This window comes from Erigeron canadensis, chromosome 1 (assembly GCF_010389155.1).
Source record: "Erigeron canadensis isolate Cc75 chromosome 1, C_canadensis_v1, whole genome shotgun sequence".
Classification (NCBI taxonomy): domain Eukaryota; kingdom Viridiplantae; phylum Streptophyta; class Magnoliopsida; order Asterales; family Asteraceae; genus Erigeron; species Erigeron canadensis.
In genome coordinates this window covers 32,437,270-32,458,978 of record NC_057761.1, presented here as the reverse complement: position 1 = coordinate 32,458,978, position 21,709 = coordinate 32,437,270, and the positions used below count along the sequence as shown (strand labels likewise).

At 33.7% G+C, this 21,709-nt stretch overlaps 1 protein-coding gene and 1 long non-coding RNA gene across 5 annotated transcripts; one reads left to right on the top strand and one right to left on the bottom strand.

The window, feature by feature from the left end:
* Positions 1-2,259: 2,259 nt before the first annotated feature.
* On the bottom strand, positions 2,260-8,734 carry LOC122585627 (pre-mRNA splicing factor SR-like 1). 4 transcript variants are annotated; one of them, XM_043757752.1, is made up of 5 exons: positions 8,623-8,730; positions 8,117-8,469; positions 5,411-5,491; positions 3,297-3,368; positions 2,260-3,207 (listed from the first exon to the last, which is right to left on the bottom strand). In XM_043757752.1, exons 2-5 carry the CDS (start codon positions 8,396-8,398, stop codon positions 2,446-2,448), a joined length of 1,197 nt encoding a protein of 398 aa, XP_043613687.1. In that variant the 5' UTR covers positions 8,399-8,469; positions 8,623-8,730; the 3' UTR covers positions 2,260-2,445. The 4 variants fall into 4 exon arrangements, with proteins under 4 accessions (XP_043613687.1, XP_043613688.1, XP_043613689.1 ...); XM_043757755.1 differs by having other exon boundaries at positions 3,080-3,207; positions 3,292-3,368; positions 8,623-8,734; XM_043757753.1 differs by lacking the exons at positions 5,411-5,491; positions 8,117-8,469; positions 8,623-8,730 and adding an exon at positions 5,272-5,382.
* Positions 8,735-19,275: 10,541 nt separating this feature from the next.
* On the top strand, positions 19,276-21,690 carry LOC122586472. Its single transcript, XR_006322008.1, has 5 exons — positions 19,276-19,361; positions 19,710-19,938; positions 20,376-20,573; positions 20,672-20,842; positions 21,509-21,690. It is a non-coding gene; the product is annotated as an uncharacterized LOC122586472 (long non-coding RNA).
* Positions 21,691-21,709: the final 19 nt, after the last annotated feature.

Genomic DNA, 21,709 nt, shown 5'->3' with positions numbered 1-21,709 from the left:
TATTTTTCATGGGTTTTGATGGTCTAGTCCTAGATGAAGTGAGTGTATCATCAGGGATCTCTTCAAGCACAACTTTTGATGGTCTAGGCATAAAATACTGATCTAAATTTGGCATGCCATGTTCAATGTAAACACTAAACAAATTAGTTTGTTCAACATAATTACCCAAATTATTTACATCATGATCACTAGCTAGGGGTTGCAAACCATTGTCTAATGAACATCCTGGTTTCAAAAAGTAATAAAACATCCTTTGCCCTTCCACATAACCTAAATCCTCCACAATGGAGTCCATTTCATGAACTGAAAATTGATCAATATTAGTGCAATCGGCATAGTTAATCTTACCCTTTTCATATGTCATTCCTGGCCATGGTGTGAAAAAACCTCCATGATGAACCTTCATCGAAAACAACCCAGCATAACTGTCTGCATTTTACAACATAATAAAATGGTTAAATACTGAAACTTGAATAACTAAAGAGCAAAAATAAACAAACATATACTCACGATAAATACTGTCGAGGTCCCAATCTTCACCAGGCACACGAATGGTATACAATGGACACCCTGTCATATTTGTTTCAGAAAATCAAGGTTTTACATGGAAGAAGGAAGTGTGTGTATCGGGATTGTGTTTGATTTAGTTTTTTAATTTAGGGTTTTTGTGAGAAGTGGGAAATATATATATATGAATCTGCTAATATAATAAGGAAAAGAGAGAGAAAAGCGAGTCAAATGGTGGCTAAATACAAAACTACCCTCACGTGGTTTACACGTGAGGGCACTAACGGATAATTGATAACGTCGGTTAATGGAAAGGACTAAATTTGAACCTTATTCTCCTATAAAGGATTATCCCTGAGGTTTTGAATGTTAAAGGACGAAACCTGACTGTTTGGGTAAACCACAAGGACGATTTATGTCGATAAAAAAAAAAAAAAAAAAAAAATCGGAAAGCAAGTTGCAAACATGTGCTCATCATTTCCACCAGGAAGACACGGCAATTCCAACACCGGCTTTGGAGAAAAAGCAATAAAATGTTATGCTATGTAGCGATTTTCATTGCTTTTATAAGAGATTTCATTTGAGTTCACAATGGATAAATTCAGAAAAAAGCATACGCACTAGAGATTTCTCCAATGCCAGTTTAGTGTGTGTTCCAATTTCCTAACTGCAACTAAACACGTTCTTTAAAAATATATATTATATAAATTAACTTGCTTAAAAAATAAAGGCAATATATATATATATATATATATATATATGGAAAAGATAATTTGAGACCAACTAAAAAAAGTCCAAAAGTTACACACCACCATCATGATCTACTACGATATACAAGACTTTTTTGTAAAAAACACTAAGATTTTCCGGCGACGGGCCCACCAGAAAATCATGTGTAAGTTAACTTACACAGTTAACTTACACATGTGTAAGTTACTTACACATGTGTAACTTATGTGTAAGTTAACTTACACATGATTTTTCTGTGGGTCCGTCGTTGGAAAGTCTTAATGTTTTTACAAAAAAGTCTTGTATGTCGTAGTAGATGATGATGGTGTACAAAAATCAATGGTCCTAGTTAGTCCTAAAATAAGAGGTGGTCTTAAAATATATATATATATATTATATTTCTCGTACAATTGATTAAATCTAATTTTAAAAGTGATGAACCACTAATGAAAAGCCATGCGGACAGTTACTGTTAACGTGAAAAGTTTTTATTTAGGCTATAATATAATAATTGGATTCTCTTAGCTAAAACCTCCCTACGTATTATTAAAATGTGAATATTCAATTCGTACAAGTCATTTGAATCGTTTTATTCCATTCCCTCTTTTGATTTTAGAGTAAACGTTGGTTCGGTTTCGCTATGCATCAAGTTATTTTAAGTTCTCAAGTCTCAACTCTTAACTAATTCATCCTGACTCTAATAAAATGATGTCCCAACTCCCAAGTGTGTCTTTATGCAGTCATGTACTGATGTACATCGATTATGCTAAATTAGTTTAGTTTTTGTTTTAATCAAGTTTACAGAACAAGCTATAACTTTCTTCAATTTAAAAGAGTGAAAAAAAGGATTTCATCGGCCTCGATCGATTTCACTTTTACCACAAGTGCTTTCCCTTGGCTGACTTTCACAACGGCAAATGACTCTGATATACAGGCATGTTAAAAGAACTACATTTCAACATGTCAAATGATAAACACACCATCATTATCAGCTCTTGATACAACAAATCTGAACCCCAAAAGAAAGCTCAAAAAGATGCAAAAGTAAAAATTTGATAAGCTAATCAGTGATACAGTACACAGTGAACAATTTAACCTCAAAGAGAGCAACATATATCATTGTAGTAAATTAACTTCTCTTTTACCATATGCCATACATCCATTCATGGCATATACATATGTTTTGACGACAAGATGAGCAGTCCATGATTACCTCCAAGAAGAACCACCAAGCCGAATGACCTCTTCAGCCCCATTATTCCTACCAGGAGCCCTACCGTCTGTTGCATCACCCTTGTCAGTGGTCAAGTCGCCATACATGTCTTTTAGTTTGGCTAGATTACTAGAAGCAGATGTTCTATCTTTTGTTTCTTCCCTGTTTGGACTCGGTTGATGATCCACACGCACACTTCGGCTTCTGCTTCTACTTCTGCTCCTGCTACGACTTCTTCGAGAACTCGATTCTCTATGGTGGTCTCTATAGCTTGTAGTTTCCCTGGACCTTCGATCATAGTCATGTCTCCTGTCCCTATACCTGTCTCTATCTCTATCTCTTTCTCTATCCCTATCCCTATTCCTATCCCTTCCATGGTCACGGTCTCGGTCTTGTCCTCGATCTCTGCCTCGATCAGAATAATCACGGTCGGGTAGATCACGGCTTTGGCTACGGTGGCGGGACGGAGATCTACGGGAATCTTCACCATCCTTTCGGTCATAGGAAGGTGGTGGCGGGAGAGTACGGCGAACAGGGGAGGAATCCCGTGTGGATGCACGATGAGGGGCTCGCTGACCAAAAGAAACCGAAAGAGCAGCTTTAACAGATGGAGGTCGACGTGCCATGTCATCAGATCCACGGGTGGATTCCCCCGTTACTCCACAATGTTTAGTGGGGAGTTTCAGCTTTTCGAGGTTTGCTGTTATTGACCTCATTACAGGAACAGGAATACGAGGAAAGAGTGTATCGAAGTAGTACTGCAAATAAAAACCTACATTAACGTTGTGAAAGAAAGAGTAAAATACAGAAGTTAACAGATGAGATAGAAGTATGGCTGGCACCTGACCTGGCCAAGAAGTAGGTCCCGCACATATACTCCCATAGTTGTCATCCTACCATTAGATCCAGGTGAGAACTCCTACCAAACAAGAAAACCATAAAAATCAGACTTCAACAAATATGTCTGAAATTCAAATTACTCAACCATAAAATGTAACGGTTCTATACGGCACCAAATGAACCCAATGCAAAGTAAAAAGCATCTCTAAGACCCTGACAACACTAGCATATAACTGCCTACAAAAGAGGCTCCTAGGACAACTAATACGTAAACATCTACCATAAGCAATGCTACCTATGTATGCTTCCAGTCGCACCACATCCTTCCATTATTGCCCGGACTCTTGAACGAGTAAAAAAAAAAGAAAAGAAACAGTTATATTATCCAACATATCATATGATCCGTATCAAATTAGAAAAGTATTATAAAAAGCTAGAGAATGTATCATACACTCAACAGAGTACAATATAAATCCTATCTGCGTATATTTCTAATTCCATTAATGATTTAGAGATTGAAGTCATGGACAAGTAAGAAAACCATGTTCAAGCCACGGAGCCACCCCTTCAACTAATTAAATGATTACATGTTCCCACCAAAGAGCATGAGGATATAGTATATCTTTAGGCAATGATTTAAAGATGCAAGTCGTGTGAAAATGAGCATTGCAAGTTCCATTTCTGTGCTAATTAACATATGATGCAACATGAGTCACTACATGTTTGAGCCATTATAGACACCGAAATGTGTCTGTAGTTGGTACTTGATACTGAAATGTGTGAAACTCCTTAGCCCTTTATAGCAAACATGCTACAAAAAGACATCCAAAAGGTAAACAATAATGTTCTTAATTACGAAAATTCAACCCACTATTAGTTCAATGTTCAACTCCGGAAGAGGGAGGGGGACTTACATAGACAACTACTAGGCTTAAGTTCAATGTTCAACTCCGGAGGAGGGAGGGGGACTTACCTAGACAACTACTAGGCTTAAAGTTATCAAAAGTGAACCTACTTAGTAAACCTTACTGGACTCGGATTTTTATGATATATTATCACATTGTGACTGCAAACGGATATAAATGGGCAAGTCCCATCCTCAAACTATACTAGTTGCTTGCTGCGTAACACTCACAACAGTGTTGCAAGGTCCCCAAAATGTCCTTTTTTTTAATAAGTTAGCTAGTTAAGGTTGTAGTCAGCAGAACAGCCACATTTATAAACCTATACAGCTATACATAAGCCCGGAGTGGAATGTAACAGTGAAGATTTCACTTTTGTAACTTATATAATACAACTAAAGGGAATAACAAGAGGGTATAAACAAAGACCACCTAACCCCAAAACAATGAAATGTGTAACCCGGAATTAGGGTATGCCTGATTCAAAGTTGTTATTACGAAAAGGAATGGTATAAAGGAAAGCAACATAGTTCCACAGTACGGGATCACAATTCACCATTTCCAAAATTAATTACAACGGGGGTAAACTCATTTCGGCTCGCTTTGGTACGATGTACTATATATGTACGGTGTACCATATATTTTTCGGTGTACCATATAATTAATATTGTAATTTTCCTATATGTTAATAGTATAAGATTTATACTGCATACAATCACTACCCACTTTTGGCATGGGAACTTGTTAGTTATTCTCAAGCCCCCAAATTTTCTGGGTAATAATCCACTACCCAATCCTGAGTAATAGCGCGAAGGTTATAGTCGGATTATAGCCTACCGAGCACCTTCAATCATAATCATTCCCATCCCCTAAGGCCAAGCAAGCACTCCCAAAATCAGAATATATTATTACTTTCTATGAGCACCATTGACCAAATCCTCTGTTATCATCTCCAAAAAGGAAATTCTACATAAAGTCACAACAAAACGTGATGTTCAATGCGAGTGCCCAACAAAGTACAATTGCAGTAAAATATGAGAAAACTGCTCAAGGGTGAAGGGTCTTAGTTTTATATGCTACCTCTTGCATGGCAGTATGTATGTTCAGATGAATATCACGTGTCCAACGTTCAAGCATGACATGTGTAACAAACTTGCAAATTAGCGACCTCACGATAACCTACAGAATTGAGTTAAAAGCATGGAGAAAAAAGAAGTACCTCATCATCCTTGATATATGGTTCAAACCAGCCCCACAATGACTTCGGATCTGCAGCATATCTCAAGTATAGAAATCCAACCTGAAGAAACATATAAGATATCAAAACCTGCATGTATATACTTTATAGCCCGTTCATACATAAATTAAAAGCTCTGTTTATGAGAAACTTGCCAAATCCCCTTGCAAATAATAGAGAAAACCTTTTATGAAAACCAGTAATATTCATACAGAAAATTTTAAATTGCAGAATTGATAACATGAACTTTGTATGTGCTTGCCATGCAGCTTTTGGAATCTATTGAAATGTGTTTTACATAAATAACAATAACTTTAAGGGCTTATATTCCTGCTGTTGACTGCAGCTATATTGGCTGCAGCAACATGTAAATCCGGGGGGGGGGGGGGGGGGGGGGGGGGGGGGGGGGGGGGGGGGGGGGGGGGATATGGTCATTTATAAATTAAAAAGCTTAATATGTAAAAATTTGTTATTGCTGGCGCCTGAAGTTTGCTGCAGATTTGATTTTCCCTAACTTTAAATGAACAAATAAAACCTAATTAAGGTAAAAGCTTCAGTTGTGAGATAGAAAAATATACACCTTAAAGTAGTTTTAAAACTTAGGTTTGGAGCTTTGTAAACAAAATTACCCAGTTAAAGATCTACTAAAAAAAACATAGAAAAAAAAACTTGCTTGAATGACAGAGCTTTAGCTTGAAATTCAAGACAAAAAATTACCCAAAGTATACTTCAGAAACAAGCTTGAAAGTTTCTAAAACATAATTACCAAACGGTCCACTAAAATTACCCAAATAAGGATCCACTAAAAAAATAAAAAAATAGAAAAGAAAAAAAAACTTGATTGACAGAGCTTTAGCTTGAAATTCAAGACAAAAATTTACCCAAACTATACTTCAGAAACAAGCTTGAAACTTTCTAAAACATAATTACCAAAATTTCCGTCCACAATAACAAGTTCCTAATAAATACATTTGGGTGTCTTTTGTGTCAAATTACATATTAATCTACAGCTACAACCTTTCAATAAACAATTCTAACTTCTACACAACTCAAAAGCCAAGCTAATTTGGCAAAACATACCTTTTATCTACAGTTCTATTTCTACACATTGATGTGAATAAAGGTAGCTCAAGGTAACAATGTAAATGTACTATCTTACGTTGCTTATTCATAGATAGCATATAGCTATTAACTTACAACAATGATGTGAATAAAGGTAGCTCAAGGTAACAATGTAAATGTACTATCTTACGTTGCTTATTCATAGATAGCATATAGCTATTAACTTACAACAATGTCATGAAGCAATGGAATATGCACATGGTCCTCCTACTTTAGATCTGAACAAAAAACTATGGTTGTTGGAACTGAGCCTTGATTTTAACCTTGCGTATAATGCCGTATGCTTAAACGACCTCATGATTATTAGTACCAACAAATCGAGACCTTCACACCTCAATGTTTTACAATTTTAAAAAAGCAAGTACTACATCTGGGTTGCTATCACCCTGACCATTAGCAATCTTCTTCAACTTCCAAAACAGGATGTATTAAAAAGACTATGCATCAATATATCACGTACATACTACTCCAATATCCCAAAAATGACTTCCTTAAAGGGTAATATGTTCTTACTGGGTAATCTGTTCTTACTCAAAACACAAAGTATTTGTCCAATAAATAAAAAAAGATCAAAAAAATTAATAAGACATGTATGTTTGTCGAACCGAAACAAGGATTTTCGCCCATGTAGATAACACCTCAATGTTTTACAATTTTAAAAAAGCAAGTACTACATCTGGGTTGCTATCACCCTGACCATTAGCAATCTTCTTCAACTTGCAAATCAGGATGTATTGAAAAGACTATGCATCAATATATCACGTACATGCTACTCCTATATACCAAAAATGACTTCCTTAAAGGGTAATATGTTCTTACTGGGTAATCTGTTCTTACTCAAAAAAAAAGTATTTGTCCAATAAATAAAATAAGATAAAAAAATTAAAAAGACATGTATTTTTGTAGTACGGAGACAAGGTTTTTCGCCCATGTAGATACCAATATAAACAGCCAATACGTGCCTCTTATGCTTCTAGGTCATTAGAAAAATATTTCTTGTCCCAATTGGGTCATTTTGCCAACAGGAGATCAGATACTTGCCTACATGGTACTAACAAATTACTCAGATGCAACAAGAAATAAAACTTTTAATGACTCGACTGGAACATGAATAAACTTTTATTGATTAAAATAAGAGAAGAAATAAAACTATAACTGATTCAAATGGAACAACAAAATAAATTGAGTGACTCAAATGGGATAATAAAAAAACCTTAAGCAATGTTTACCAGCTATAGGATCACCGGGTAATAAAAAGACTTAAACGGGACAAGAAATAAAACAAAACGTCTACTTATGAACAAACTCTTAGAAACACAAACACGTATGTCACAGATCAAACTAGCTTCTTGTTCCTTACTTCTTTCTCACAGACTACATGTGTTCATCAAATTACCAGGCAACGAAATGGTACAAACGGGACAAGAATCAAACTTTTAAAGACCTATGAAGACAAAAATAGAATCCGTAAACAAATTACGACAAATAACCCAACCCCTCAAAAAATGTCTACTAACACAAAAAGAATGCATATAAAGAAATAATATGCAGCATATAACAACGTACCGCTCTAATGTATGGAGAATCCGTGTGCTTCAACAAACCGTGCATTTGCTTAACCGTAAGCTTCATCGTAAAAAACTTATACAGCAAACAAAACGCAGTAGACGGGCCGCGACAATTCCCAGTCATCCAAGGCTCAACATGATCAACTTGATTATATATCTCATCAACAACTTCATGATACGTCTTAAACCGATAAAGCTCTTTAAAATAATCAGACGAAAGTATGTTCATACAAAGTACCCTCTCCAATAATTGATCTATCGGCTTTATCGGTATCTCCATTACAGTTAATCCAACCTACTTTTTGTATCTATAGCTATACTTTCAGTTAACAAATTCAACAGCTTTTACACCTAAACATGTAAAAAAAACAAAAAACCTTTAAAAGATATTATAAATTATATAACAAGTATAGATTTTTTTTCAAGATTCAAACTTTATGAAGTATTTAATAGGATACATGTATATATGTGTGTATAGAAGATGGAATTAAAGAGTGATGATACCTTTGGGATTATGAAGACGAATATGTGAGAAATTGAGGCGATTTTGCGAAAAGAATTTAGGGTTTTAATTTTTTGAGACAAACCCTAGACCCCCAAATCTAAAAAAATGGGAAATATTGATGTGCTGATGTAAGTTTATTATCGGAGAGATATATGGGTATTGACCCGGTTTGAACCGGAAAAGATTTGGGGATAGTAAGCGACTAGCCGACTAGGCATATCTATTTTGTACCGAATGACTTTTTAAGGAAAAGGTATGTTAATTATAAGTCTGTATATAACTTTAAAATAATTTTTTTAATTTTTTTAAAATTAAAACTGTTTAATCTATTATTATATAAATAAAGAGAGATTGTAATGACATAATTATCTCTATCTCTATTATATATAACTAGATTATTGTATTGCGTAATATGCAGGTAAATATATTTTTATAATTATATATATCTAAAATACTATTTTCTTAATTAATTGTTAATAAATTAAAATATTCAATTTCACTTTATTAACATTTATTTTTTTTTTACCTTGATAATTTCACAAATACTTATTGTATTGCTCATTAAGTCTTACTGATTAAATAAATTATTTAATGCCAAAAGTTTTTGTTTATCCATGTCATCACAAATATTTCGATGTCATTCGGATTTTCATGTCAAATTATAAAAAATATCACACATGACACATTCTTTAGATGGTGTCAAGGCATACAACCTTCTAAACCGAGTTGCGAGATTGCCACCATCAAACCAATGATCATTCCAAAATCTTGTTTTATTTTCACTTCCAGTTGTTCTTTAACAACATCTTAAGGGGGCTAGTAATCGAATTTGCCTCGAAGAATGAGGAACATATATTTTTCCATATATTATTACCATTTGTTCAGAGAGGAACGCAGACTCAGAACAGTGAATCACATTGATGATTTTAAACCTAACGTAATTCAGATTTTGAACCACATATCATATCCATTTATACATATCAATGCTAAATTAAGGGTTCTTGTTTATTTAAGAATGAATTTAGCACCTTGTTACATGTATATTGGTAGAGCTATTGGTAGATAATAGATTCTTTATCTCCAAAAAATTATGTGGCATACCTTTTTGCACGTCACGTCATCTTTTTCCTGCGTGGCGATCATATGTTTTTGCTCTCATATATAGACTATATTATATAAAAAGTTTGAAGCTCCTTGACCTAGGATTATGGTGATCGTCTTATGAATATAATTTGATTTTCTAAAATCAAATGAAAAAAAAAAAAGTAGGAGCATGTGATCATCAGGGTGGTGGTTGTCACTTTTAGTATATAGTTTGGTCCTTTTATGTTAAAGAGCTTATAATACTATTATTAATGATGCATACATAATACTTGTTTTGGAGCTAGCCGCCCATTATCAACCCTAGGTTGTAGTTGCAGATTTCAAGAAGGTTTTGGAGCTTCTAACACCTTCCGATCTTCATCCTTGGTCTAGATCTACTTTTTTATTTTACTTTCTTTTGGTAAACAATGTCTTTCATCTTTTCAGACTTTGTTATTTCCTTAATAATGTTAGGCTAGTAGGCTGAATACTTGTTTAGATCAATGTCATCATGTAGACGTTTAATGTTTTACTTTGTTTGTTAGAATCTGTTGGAGTGTGTTTTACTGTTTATCGTACATCCATATTTTACTAGTTCTTCATATTATTATCGGTTCTATATCTGAATATATTAGTTTAAATCTAATGGTTGTCTATGATCATACACTAGGACTAATATGCTAGGATGGAAAACACTAGTTAACTAGTTGTAAGAGGCGATTCACTTGTAACTGAGGGATCCAGAACCATAGTAACTAGGATGAATAGAACATGAAGCGTAATGTAACACCCGTTGTTTTAAAACCTGGATTTCAAAAAAACTTTTGCCAAATAGTGTTTAAAACGTAGCGGAAAAGGATCACTTTAAAACTTCCACATCCATAACCGGATGGTACCTTTATAAAATGGTGTTACTAACGTGCATCATCAAAACAATATAAATGAAATCCAAGTCTTGGCACAAACATAAATGCCATTCATTATTACATGCATCGAAAACGTAAATATTGTAGCCGAAACATAGGCTATGGGAAGTCTAAGCATTCAACAATCTATGCTAGTCTTCTTTATTGCATCTACCCATCTCACCGAGCTAATCCTTTCTTAGCTCATACCTGCTTATCCTGAAGGACACAACATTTTCATAAAAGCAAGTGTTAGCTAATAAAATTAGCTAAGTAAGATACACACATTTTGATAAAACGTCCTTCATTTTACTTTCATAAAACTTCGTCATATTTTACTTATCAAAACATGATCACATTACACTTCATTCACAATTATCAAAGATCAACCCATACTTCCCTTTTCCCACATTGCATCACATTTCATTTCATATCAACATATACATCATATTATCATATACCCACATCTTAATGAGTATCTTATATCATATCAACATAGACTTACCACTTAAACGTAACTTCATATCATATCTTGGCATATCACGCATAAACTTGTCACACGTATTCATATTAGCACATATTCTCACGTCACATGGTGGTCTCACAACGTAAAGCACATATACTTCTTCCACACATATCTTATTATCATCTTAATCAGCTTAACCGACTTCATCTTACATCTTACATATCACACATAAACATATCGCACATATATGCATAGCACATGTAGGACATATACTCTTAATTGTGCCTATGCATCGTTCTTATCACATGTCTCAACACATCTTATTAAATCCCACGTCACCTTGTAATCCCACGTCTTAAATTACATGTACATCTTTTTCAAATATTCATATATCTATCTTAATCGACTTATTCTCACGTCTTACATCTTTACATATTACACACTAGCTTTACAACTAGCACGATTTCCCACGTCTTACGCACTAGCATTACAACTAGCACGATTTCCCACGTCTTACGCACTAGCATTACATCTAGCACGATTTCCCACGTCTTACGCACTAGCATTACATCTAGCACGATTTCCCACGTCTTACACACTAGCATTACAACTAGTATGAGTTAAGCTTAACACTTCCCACGTCAATCTCACATATTTAGCTATAGCATTTCCCACGTATTTATATCTTTCTTACTTTTTACGCACTAACACTAAGGCTAGAACGATTTCCCACATTTCACACTTTACTTTAACATTAGGTATTCATTACCTAATTAATCCCACATCTACTTTAACTTTTAATCCCACTAACATGCATAACTCATAGCAATTCCCACGTGTATCTAGTGAACTAGACATGTCATACATAAGTCCCACATACAAGCCATCACATATCAACATTAAGGCATATAAACAACACATATTTTAAACATATCATAGCAACGTCATTATAAGCATCATACTTCATATGCACATATATACTTCTACTTTAAACGTCATCATATCAACATAAATCATTTCAGCATGCATATATTACCACATAACCTCCCGCATAACCCGGAAAACCCAACACACATAAGATAATCCGATTAAGAGGTTATTTATAGAAAACCACATTTTGTTGTGCCTCCAGCGTGAGAAAAGTTATGTATCTTATCTCAATGGAGTACTCAACAATCACAATCGAGTTTACCGTGCTTGACAAGTGTTTCCGACAACCTATAATGAGTATGAATCATAAGTCAACTAGACACTTAAAGACACCTTAGACTTTTCTGGAAACTTGACATCATAATCATCTTTTAAAAACATTACCATTAGAAAATAGACTCTCTCACGATTCCGTGCATAGCTTATTCGTCAAAAACGGAGTTACGGGTCAAAAGTTATGGTCGTTTAAAAATGTTACAAAAATCAGTCCCTAACGGGAGTTACGAATATTTGTAACGGGAGTTACAGTGGAAGTGTTATCGCAATTATCCAGCTAATGGGAGTTACACAACCGTAACGGGAGTTACGACGAGCAAACGTGAAAAACAACTTCAAAACCTAACCAAACACATCCCGAACGACTTTAAAACATCTCCAAGTCTTATGAACATCAAATACACTTAAAATAAGACCAACATCACTCATTGAAAACACCAATTGATCCTTACATCAATTGCATAAATGAGTCCCTCTTTTGATTATCAAAACGACTCGAAACCGCAACGTTTGATTTAAAAACACAACTGAACACACATGGATCTAATTAAACACTTGGAATTCACTTATTTACATATAAACAACATTATTCAACATTAAACTTTGCATCTTGACATAGTTAATCAATTCTATTAATAATTTTACTCACGAAAACGTCGTTTTTAACCGAAAACATCAACTTCCAACAACCCCAGCCCTCATGGTCGAATTTACAGGGACAAAACTTACTTTAAAACTTAATCAATAATCAATTGATGATATAATACCTGTAGGGTTGATCAACAGATCGAAAACCAAGCAAAAACCCTTCCGAAATCCCCCGAAATCGACTATAACTTCAAGAATTAACCTAGGGTTTTGTGTGTGAGAATTTTCTAGGGTTTAGATCTGATTTCCAGCCTTTAGGTCGTGCATAAGCTATTATGTATAGTGGAATAATTTTCAAAACCTTACATCTAGGCACACGCACTTCGTTACAACCCGTTTTGGCCCTTAACGGCTCTTTTAACGCTTACGGGGACACTTATCGACCCTTATATCTTATCGGGAACATTAATTGGCTTTATTAATCATTATCAACTTGAATTTCATTACTTTAAATCACTTTAACACATATCTCATGTAGATCGTTAAATTCACGTAAGCACATATAAAATGCATAGTTACTAACGGTCATTAACGACAAGTTAACTGTCAACGTCAAAAAGTTTTGGGATGTTACACGTAACAACGTCAGACGCGATCATTTGACTTGGAAACGAGCATTGTGGTCACCGGAGATAATTATTATCTGATAATGGCTTAGGAGCGGGGTAACTAAAGGATGAATAGTAACACAAACTTTAGGTCATTAATGCTTAAACAATGAATCTAACGAAAATGTGTTTATAGGTTAGTATGAGTCTAGCAACAACACTAGTAATTAGGCAAAGTGAATCTAACGAGAATCTGAGCCATGATTAAGTTTCTAATAGTCTAGCAAATGGGTAGAATAGTATTCAGTTGTACAATGAGATCCAAATGTCAAACACGTATTTTAATTTAATTATTGTTATTAGGTTATTTCAATTGTTTACGTTGTTTCTTAAGAAACGGCATGCCCCGGTAATACTGGATATTTACTTTTCAGTATTAGTTTATTAGCAAATTGTGACAACCCCAACAACTAATAGAATTACATGTTTTACTAGATTAGGTATAGCAATGCGTCCCTGCGAACGATCCTATTCTTATCACTAAACTATACTACATCTGATCAGGTCCACTGTCGGTTAAGGTGTGTGTGTTTTTGAGATATTAACTTGTACAACAATTTATAAATTTAAACACTAAAACAAAAACTGACATCACTAACCAGGTCCAATATTTTTTTATAAAAGTTACTGCTGCAACGCGCGGGTTACCATCTAGTTATCTAAGAGTGGAAATCCACAGACAAATAAAAAAGATACTATTGCACAATAGTAGTGTTATAAATAATGGGCTTAACAGCCGTTATAACGGTGTTAAGGAGGGTAACGAAGGGCTGCCGTTATGTTAAGGGTGTTGTAGGGTAAATTTAAAGGTCCGGTCAATAACGGTCAAAAAACGGGTTTAACAGTCATATAACGGTCTTAATGGGACTTATCAATCTGACAAAAGTTTGACTTTTTTGGGGGAAAGAACGACGTAAGGTTTTATGGGTTTCAAACTTCATATTGTAGGTGGATAGTTACTCTCCAGATTGAATAGAGTCTAAGGAAAAGTTAAAGTGGTTCGTATGCCTACTTTACCTATTTGATGATGGTTGGAGGTGGATGGTTACTTTCCAAATTGTAGATGATAATAGTTACATGGTTGGAATCTCAGATATCAGTGTGTGTGTGTTTTTTGAAAGATAATACTAGAGAGTAGAAACAGAATGGGAGAGTACCAAGGTGGAGGCTTTACGTTTACTTATATAACTATTACTTAATTAATATAATATTGTATGTAATGTGATTCTAGCTGTAAAGTTTCACATGTCACATACAACATAAAAACTAAAAACACACAAAGTATCTTGAAATTTTATGTCCATTAGACTTTATTAAATATCAATATATTATTTTAACAAACTGCCATTACTTTACTACTTTTATATATATATATATATTGAAAAGTTATTTTGAGAACTTTTTTTTTGCGAGAACCTTTGAGAACTTTTCAAATCAAGCCCAACCGATGATTATTCTTTACATGAAAATTAATTTTTATTGTTTTCTGAATAACTTATGTGTAATTTTCAAGTTTATAATTGTGTGGAGGCATGGATTATCATCCGTTATGCAATTATGTGAAGATTTAGATTGTTGATCACATGTGCACGAAGTTTATAATTATGTTTGTGGTTTTTATAATGACATAAAAAAATCTTGTTAGCATTTATAAAGATATCATATTAATTAGTATTTAATATAAATGAATGTTGAATTTGGACTTTTCTTTCAATCGAATTAGCCGTGAGTTGTGTCGTAACATATTACTAAAAATATATTAAGTCAATAGTCTTGACTTTTATTTTGGATGGTCTAGATTAAAAATTAATCTTATTTTTGATGGTGAAGATTAAATACTCATTTTACTTTTTTATCTCAACTCTACCGGCAATATATATATATATATATATTATAATATAAAGTTGAAGGCCTGATGTTTTTTAGCACTTCATTCATTAGGGTACTAAATGAGGTTAGTTAATCACTTAATTATATATATATCTATTGTAATATAAAGTTGAAGGCCTGATGTTTTTTGGCACTTCATTAATTAGGATACTAAATGAGGTTAGTTAATTACTTAATTATATATATAAAGGAGTATTAAGGATTAATAATCTATAATTTAACCATTTTGATATTGGTAATTTGGTATTAGTATGAAAATAATAGTACAAGTAAATGATTTAAGTCATTAACTATAACCTTTTGATATTCCTTATAATTCATCAGCCCAACCTAAAAGATTCCAATCGGTTTTATAAAAATAAACTCAGCCTCCACCCTTTCATTTACGTAATTGAAAAATACAAACAAATAATAATTATAATGTTGATGCCCCTCACACTAACCCATTCAATTTCCCACTATTATTACTCAAAAATTTCTTCCAAAAACTATCATACCGGTTCTTTCAATCCATCTCTATAATTGAAGAACAGATACGGTTTATGACCATTACTTTTTGGTTATGACCATTTTTTTGATTTATTATAAATTGAAAAATGAATGAAAATTTTGGATTGAAACTCCTCTGTTTCTATTTCATCTCTTCTTTTCTAATTTAGGTACTTAAAAATTGTGAGTTTTTTTTCTTTTTAATGCTTTTGTTGTGCCATATTATAAGGTTACACTTTAAGAGTTTGATGAAATGCCTAGAAGAGTGATTTTTGAATTCTTGGTATTATGTTAGTCATATTCTTTGATAATGATTTATATGCATTTGTATATCTGTTTGTCTTTAACCAATATTCTTATTTCAGAGTATAGAGAGTGTTTGAGGATGTAAAAGTATTAACTTCAATTCAAGATGATAGGTATTTAGAAACTATCATCCAAGTGTTTGAGGTTGTGTGTTAGGATTGAATATAATTGTATTTTATGATTTGATGATAATATTGACAAGTTTTCCAAGTTGGGATGCATTGATGATACTGGAAATCATAAGCGAATAAATCCACTGCTGTGATCATATTGACACCAATAGTTTTAACAGTTCAAAGACAGCCCCTTCCTTTGACTACCTGGTAATTGTAGTTTGATTTTAAACTGTTTAGGGTGCGGTGGACTGAGTAAATATACCGTTCCAAGGCAACGCCTTCCAAGTTTTATATTTGTGTTTATAAGATGAAACCACGTTCGTTAATATAGCGTTTGACAAAAATATAAAATTCAAACCGTGCATCGCAAGGGTCTTCACTCTAGTATATATATATAATTATATGTTTAAATATTTATTAATTTATATAATAAAAAGTCAACAAAAGTCAAAATTAAAAATTTAAAAAAATTAAGAGATGTGATTGGTTACTAAGTTATTAGAGCAATTATAATAAAAAATAGATAAAATAAAATAATAAAATTAATATAACATTGTAAAAATGATAATCCCTTTTTTAATAGCTAAGTTCCTCCGTAATTAAAAGCCCTAATTTGAAAAGCTTACAAAACGCGTAATCCCACCCGCTCGCCACCGCCATAACATCCCGCGTAACCCAACGGCCATTAAATCAGACGCTCCTCCTCCTCTTTATATTTCTTTTATCATTCAATAAAATCATACTCCGCGCCTCCTGTCTGTTCCAAAAATCACAATCCTTTCTTCATTATTATGTCTGTAAAACTTCTTCTGTTGAGAATCATCAGGTACGCCCGAATATTATTTATCTTTAAAATATGTGATTATTTCTTGTACTTATTGTTATTATTATTATTATTATTATTATTATATATATATATATTTGTTAATATTGCCTGCTGATTATCCGCCTAGGTTTATATACATATGGTTTTACTTGTGTATTATTTTACATGTAGGGATTTCTATTACTTTTTTTTTTTTTATAATTCCAAATAGGTTTCAACATGATAATAATAATAGTAACAGTAGCAAAGATCTATCTAATAACATCACTGGTCCCTGCTAAATTTTTTTTGGGCATAAACTCGTGTTTTATCTCCACTTGTCGTTTTTTTGTAATTCAAAACTATTACTTTGAGATTGACCGTGCGTTCTTGATTTGAGGGATTTCCGTTTATTTGTTTTGATGTTCGATTTGCTGCATATTTTAACTAGATATTATGATATTAGTATAATTCATGGTATGTACAATGTATTTTTTTTTATAACTACCGATATTTTCTTTGATGATATTTTACTTAATGGGGTTACATATGTTATAACGTTTTCAATTGCTTTTGTATTCCCCAACTACAAGAACACCAAAAACACTCGTTTTAAACTGTCTTGTACTTTGAGGCTTGTACTTGAGGGTTTGATCGTGTGTATTTTGGTTGTTATTGTAGTGGGAATTGCTTTAGCTTTTGAAATCCCTTACTTTATGTGGTTTTCAGTTTTGACGGGGTTATATATGTTAAAATTTTCAACTGCTATTGTATTTTCCAACTATTATAACACCTTATCACTCGTTTTAAACTCTCTTGTACTTTGAGGCTTGTACATGAGAGTATGATCGTGTGTATCTAGGTTGTTGGTGTAGCGGGGATTGCTTTAGCTTCTGAACTCCCTACTTTTTTGGTTTTAACGTTTTTAACTATGGGGCTTTATATGTTTCTGAAAATTTCAATTGCTTTTGCATTCTCAAATCTACTGTAACACCTAATCGCATGTTTTGGATTCTCTCGGACTTTGAGGCTTGTACTTGAGGGTTTGATCGTGTGTATTTAGGTTGTTATTGTGGCGAGGACTGCTTTAGCTTTTGACTTCCACTTCTTTATGTGTTTTTTGATGTTTTTAATGATGGGGTTACATATGTTTTTGAAGATTTCAATTGCTTTTGCATTGTCAACTCTACTATATCACCTAATTACATGTTTCGGCTTCTCTTGTACTTTGAGGCTTGTACTTGAGGGTTGATCATTTGTATCTAGGTGGTGGTTGTAGCAAGAATTGCATCAGCTTTTACTTCCTCTGATTCATGTGTTTCTGATGTTTTTAATAATGGGGTTACATATATTTTAAAAGTTTTCAATTGCTTTTGTATCCCCTTATCAAAACACCTGAACACATGTAATAACTTCTCTTGTACTTTGAGGCTTGTACATGAGGGTTGATCATGTGTATGTAGGCTGTTCTTGTAGCGGGCATTGCATTTGCTTTTGAGTTCTTCTGCTCTATGTGATTTTGACAGTTTTATTGTTGGGGCTACATATGCTACTAAAGTTTTCAATTGCTTTTGAAATCCCCCAATAGAAGTACGTACGTAGTTGGTCAAACATGTTGCAACATTTAGACTAGAGATTTACAGCACGATATCTCTAGATTTGGTTTCAAAACAAGAGTAAGTCAAACTTGTAATAAGGCAAGTTTATCTTTTATGGTAGACACATGAACATGGGATCAGTCTTTAATAGATAGACTAAAAATGGACCGGTAGATATGGAATTGGTAAGTTCTTGTTTTGCTATATTAACAAGATTATGGAATTGGTTTTAATAGATAGACTGGAAATGGGTAATATGATATTATGTAATAACCTGCAGAGTTTTTTTTTATTTTTTTTTTATTTTTATCTTAGTATGTCATGTCAATTAGGCCACAATATGGATTCTGCATAATGTTAGCTGTTATTACTTGCAATTACATGATCATAACGCTCCAACCTAGTCCAGATAGTTTTCAATTGATTCTTTATAATGCGAGGTATATGGACGATTTCAAAGTGTACTATGGGAAATCGTGATCGAGATGGTAGAGATTGAAAGTGAAGCCTCTCTGTTTGCTGTTTCATATGAGGATATAAACCGTTAGTAGTCCCTTGGATGGTCCAGAAAATAGAGTTGATGGCAACATGGTGGTGACGACAACAAATTTGAAACAGGTTTTGATGACTGGACATGAACTTTTATTATTCATTTTTATTGTTTAGACTTTTTTTAGAGTTCCATTTTTATAGTTTCCTTTGTGAAAAGCTGTAAAATATTACTATATTATGGAGGCGGTAGATAAAGGTATTGACATGAAATGTTGTACTTGGACACCCTTTATACCTTTGGAGACAGTATAACATGTGTGCAATACTAGTTCTAATTGTTCTGCTTGATTTTATAAAATCACAAACTCCGGGTCATGAACATGGTAGTTTTTTAAGTGTACCTTATATTGTGTCAGGTATGCTGCATTTGAAATTTGGTTGTACCTTAATTTTGTTTGAGTTGGTCTGATACAGCTTCGACAGTGTCTCACGCAAGATCAAGAAGATCAGAAAGAAAGGCTAGGCAGTAAAATGCAAGATCTGGAGCAAAAGGTCCAAGATGTGGATATAAAATTGCATCAGAATGAAGCTACACTGAAGGAATTGCGCAAGCTTGAAGACAAGGTCGCCACCAAGACAGATGACACACTCTATTTGAGGAGCAAGAAGAAGAGTTCTAGAGATCTAGGTGACGATAGTGATGGTTTGTAACCAATTCACTTACTCTGGTTTAACGTCTGAATAATGAGTGGTATTCGGATGGACAATAGATCTTTACCGGTCTGGATTTAGGAATAATGAACCCGATAACCAGATTGATCTAAATTGGTTCAGTCCCAAACTGACTTAAACTGAACACGAACATGGGGTTTTTTTACTTTCATAACTATACATCTGAAGGGTGTCATTTCCATTTTGAAATTTAAAGAAAAAACCTGTTGGATTCCGGTTCTGAACAACACCATACTGATGCAAGAAGCTAACTTAATATAGCATTAAGTGCCGGTACCTGCTCACCATTTTGTTTTTGTACTAGACACATTTTTGCACATCCCCATTTTATTGCTATTAGCAATTACTAATTGCCTCTTTGTGAGTTATATTTTCTGTTTAGTTTATTCCATCCCTTTTTGATGCCAGACAGATTTGGACAAAGATCTAAGGGAATGGAATGCCAAGTTTACTGCAAGGATAGCTGTCCTGGAAGATGTCTTTTGGAATATTGAGGACATTGAGACAAAAAGCTATTATTGAGGAATTGAGACGAAAAACTTTCTTATATAGAAAAAAATCTTAGATTACATTGGGAAAGTTGGCAAGCTTCAGGCTGCACCTGAGGTATTTTCTTATCCTACATTGACAACAACTCCTTTTTTAATTCTATTGAAGCTCTATTTGGTCTTTGTTACTAATCAATACTCTGCATTTGGCTTTAGCTTTATATGAAATTGAAGAAGTAGAGAGATGTGACAATCCACGAGCTTTATCGGCATCACAATCTGGGGTCTCTTTCATAAACTCCTTTCAACAATGAAGTTGCTTCAATTCATATAAGTTGTATAAAGTCGAGATTGGACGATCTTGATCGTGACCTAGATGAGAAGAAGGTATATTCGTCTTATGTTTTTCTAATAAACGTATCACTAGTAGATAACTAGAGGGATGTTATATCTTATAGATTACGTGAAATATTAATGTTTGCTAGGACATCAGGATTTCGATTTTAAAAGACCATTTCCCCACTCTAATGGAAAGGAGCTCAGTAATGTTTTTCCAAATAAAGTTTATATAAAATTGATGTAATGTAAGAAAAAGGTTCTCATTTTGATTATGGGTTTGAGTGTGGTTTGTTTTTGAACTTTTTGCTTGCTTTTAAAGTATTTGAACAAATGTGTAAACTTTTTACTCCTTTTAGTGGCAAGTCTCAATGCTTAAAACGTGCAATCTCAAACCATTTATCTATAAATGAGTATACTGGGTGTGTTGGATCTCGAACGGGTGAAAAGATTAATAAAAAAAAGAGAATCTAAAAGGGGCCAAGGCCAAACTGGTCAATGATCAGTAACCTGTTAATCATACATGAAAACTGTTAAACTCTGGGTCAAGAGGTAAACCCAACCTGATTAGTCTTCTCCAATTTAACCTCATATCTGTTTTTGACCCTTTACTGAACCTGCCCAGCATGTCAATTTTCTACAACATACTATTGTATTTTTCTCATAATTTGTGCCTTAATGGGACCCTGATCTGATCTTATATATCCGGGTTGGCAGGGTATCGAGGTTGAAAGATTAAGCTTCTTTTGGAAGGAAAATTGATCCCAAAATACAGGATAAGTCAAAAGAGGTAGCAGCTCTTACAAATAAAGTTAAAGTCCTGTGTCTTATTGAAGGACAAAGATGTCAATGCACTGCAACTAAAATAACAAGAAGTCAATGATAATTTGGTCAAACTTAACAAAGATAAAGACTGTA

Bases quoted from the DNA above. Each gene is read 5' to 3' on its own strand.
- LOC122585627 (XM_043757752.1), bottom strand. From the start codon at position 8,398: ATGGAGATACCGATAAAGCCGATAGATCAATTATTGGAGAGGGTACTT. The intron at 5,492-8,116 runs GTACGTTGTTAT...ATGTTTCTTCAG, and splicing joins ATTCTCCATACATTAGAGCG to GTTGGATTTCTATACTTGAG. The intron at 3,369-5,410 runs GTACTTCTTTTT...CTTGTTTGGTAG, and splicing joins CATATATCAAGGATGATGAG to GAGTTCTCACCTGGATCTAA.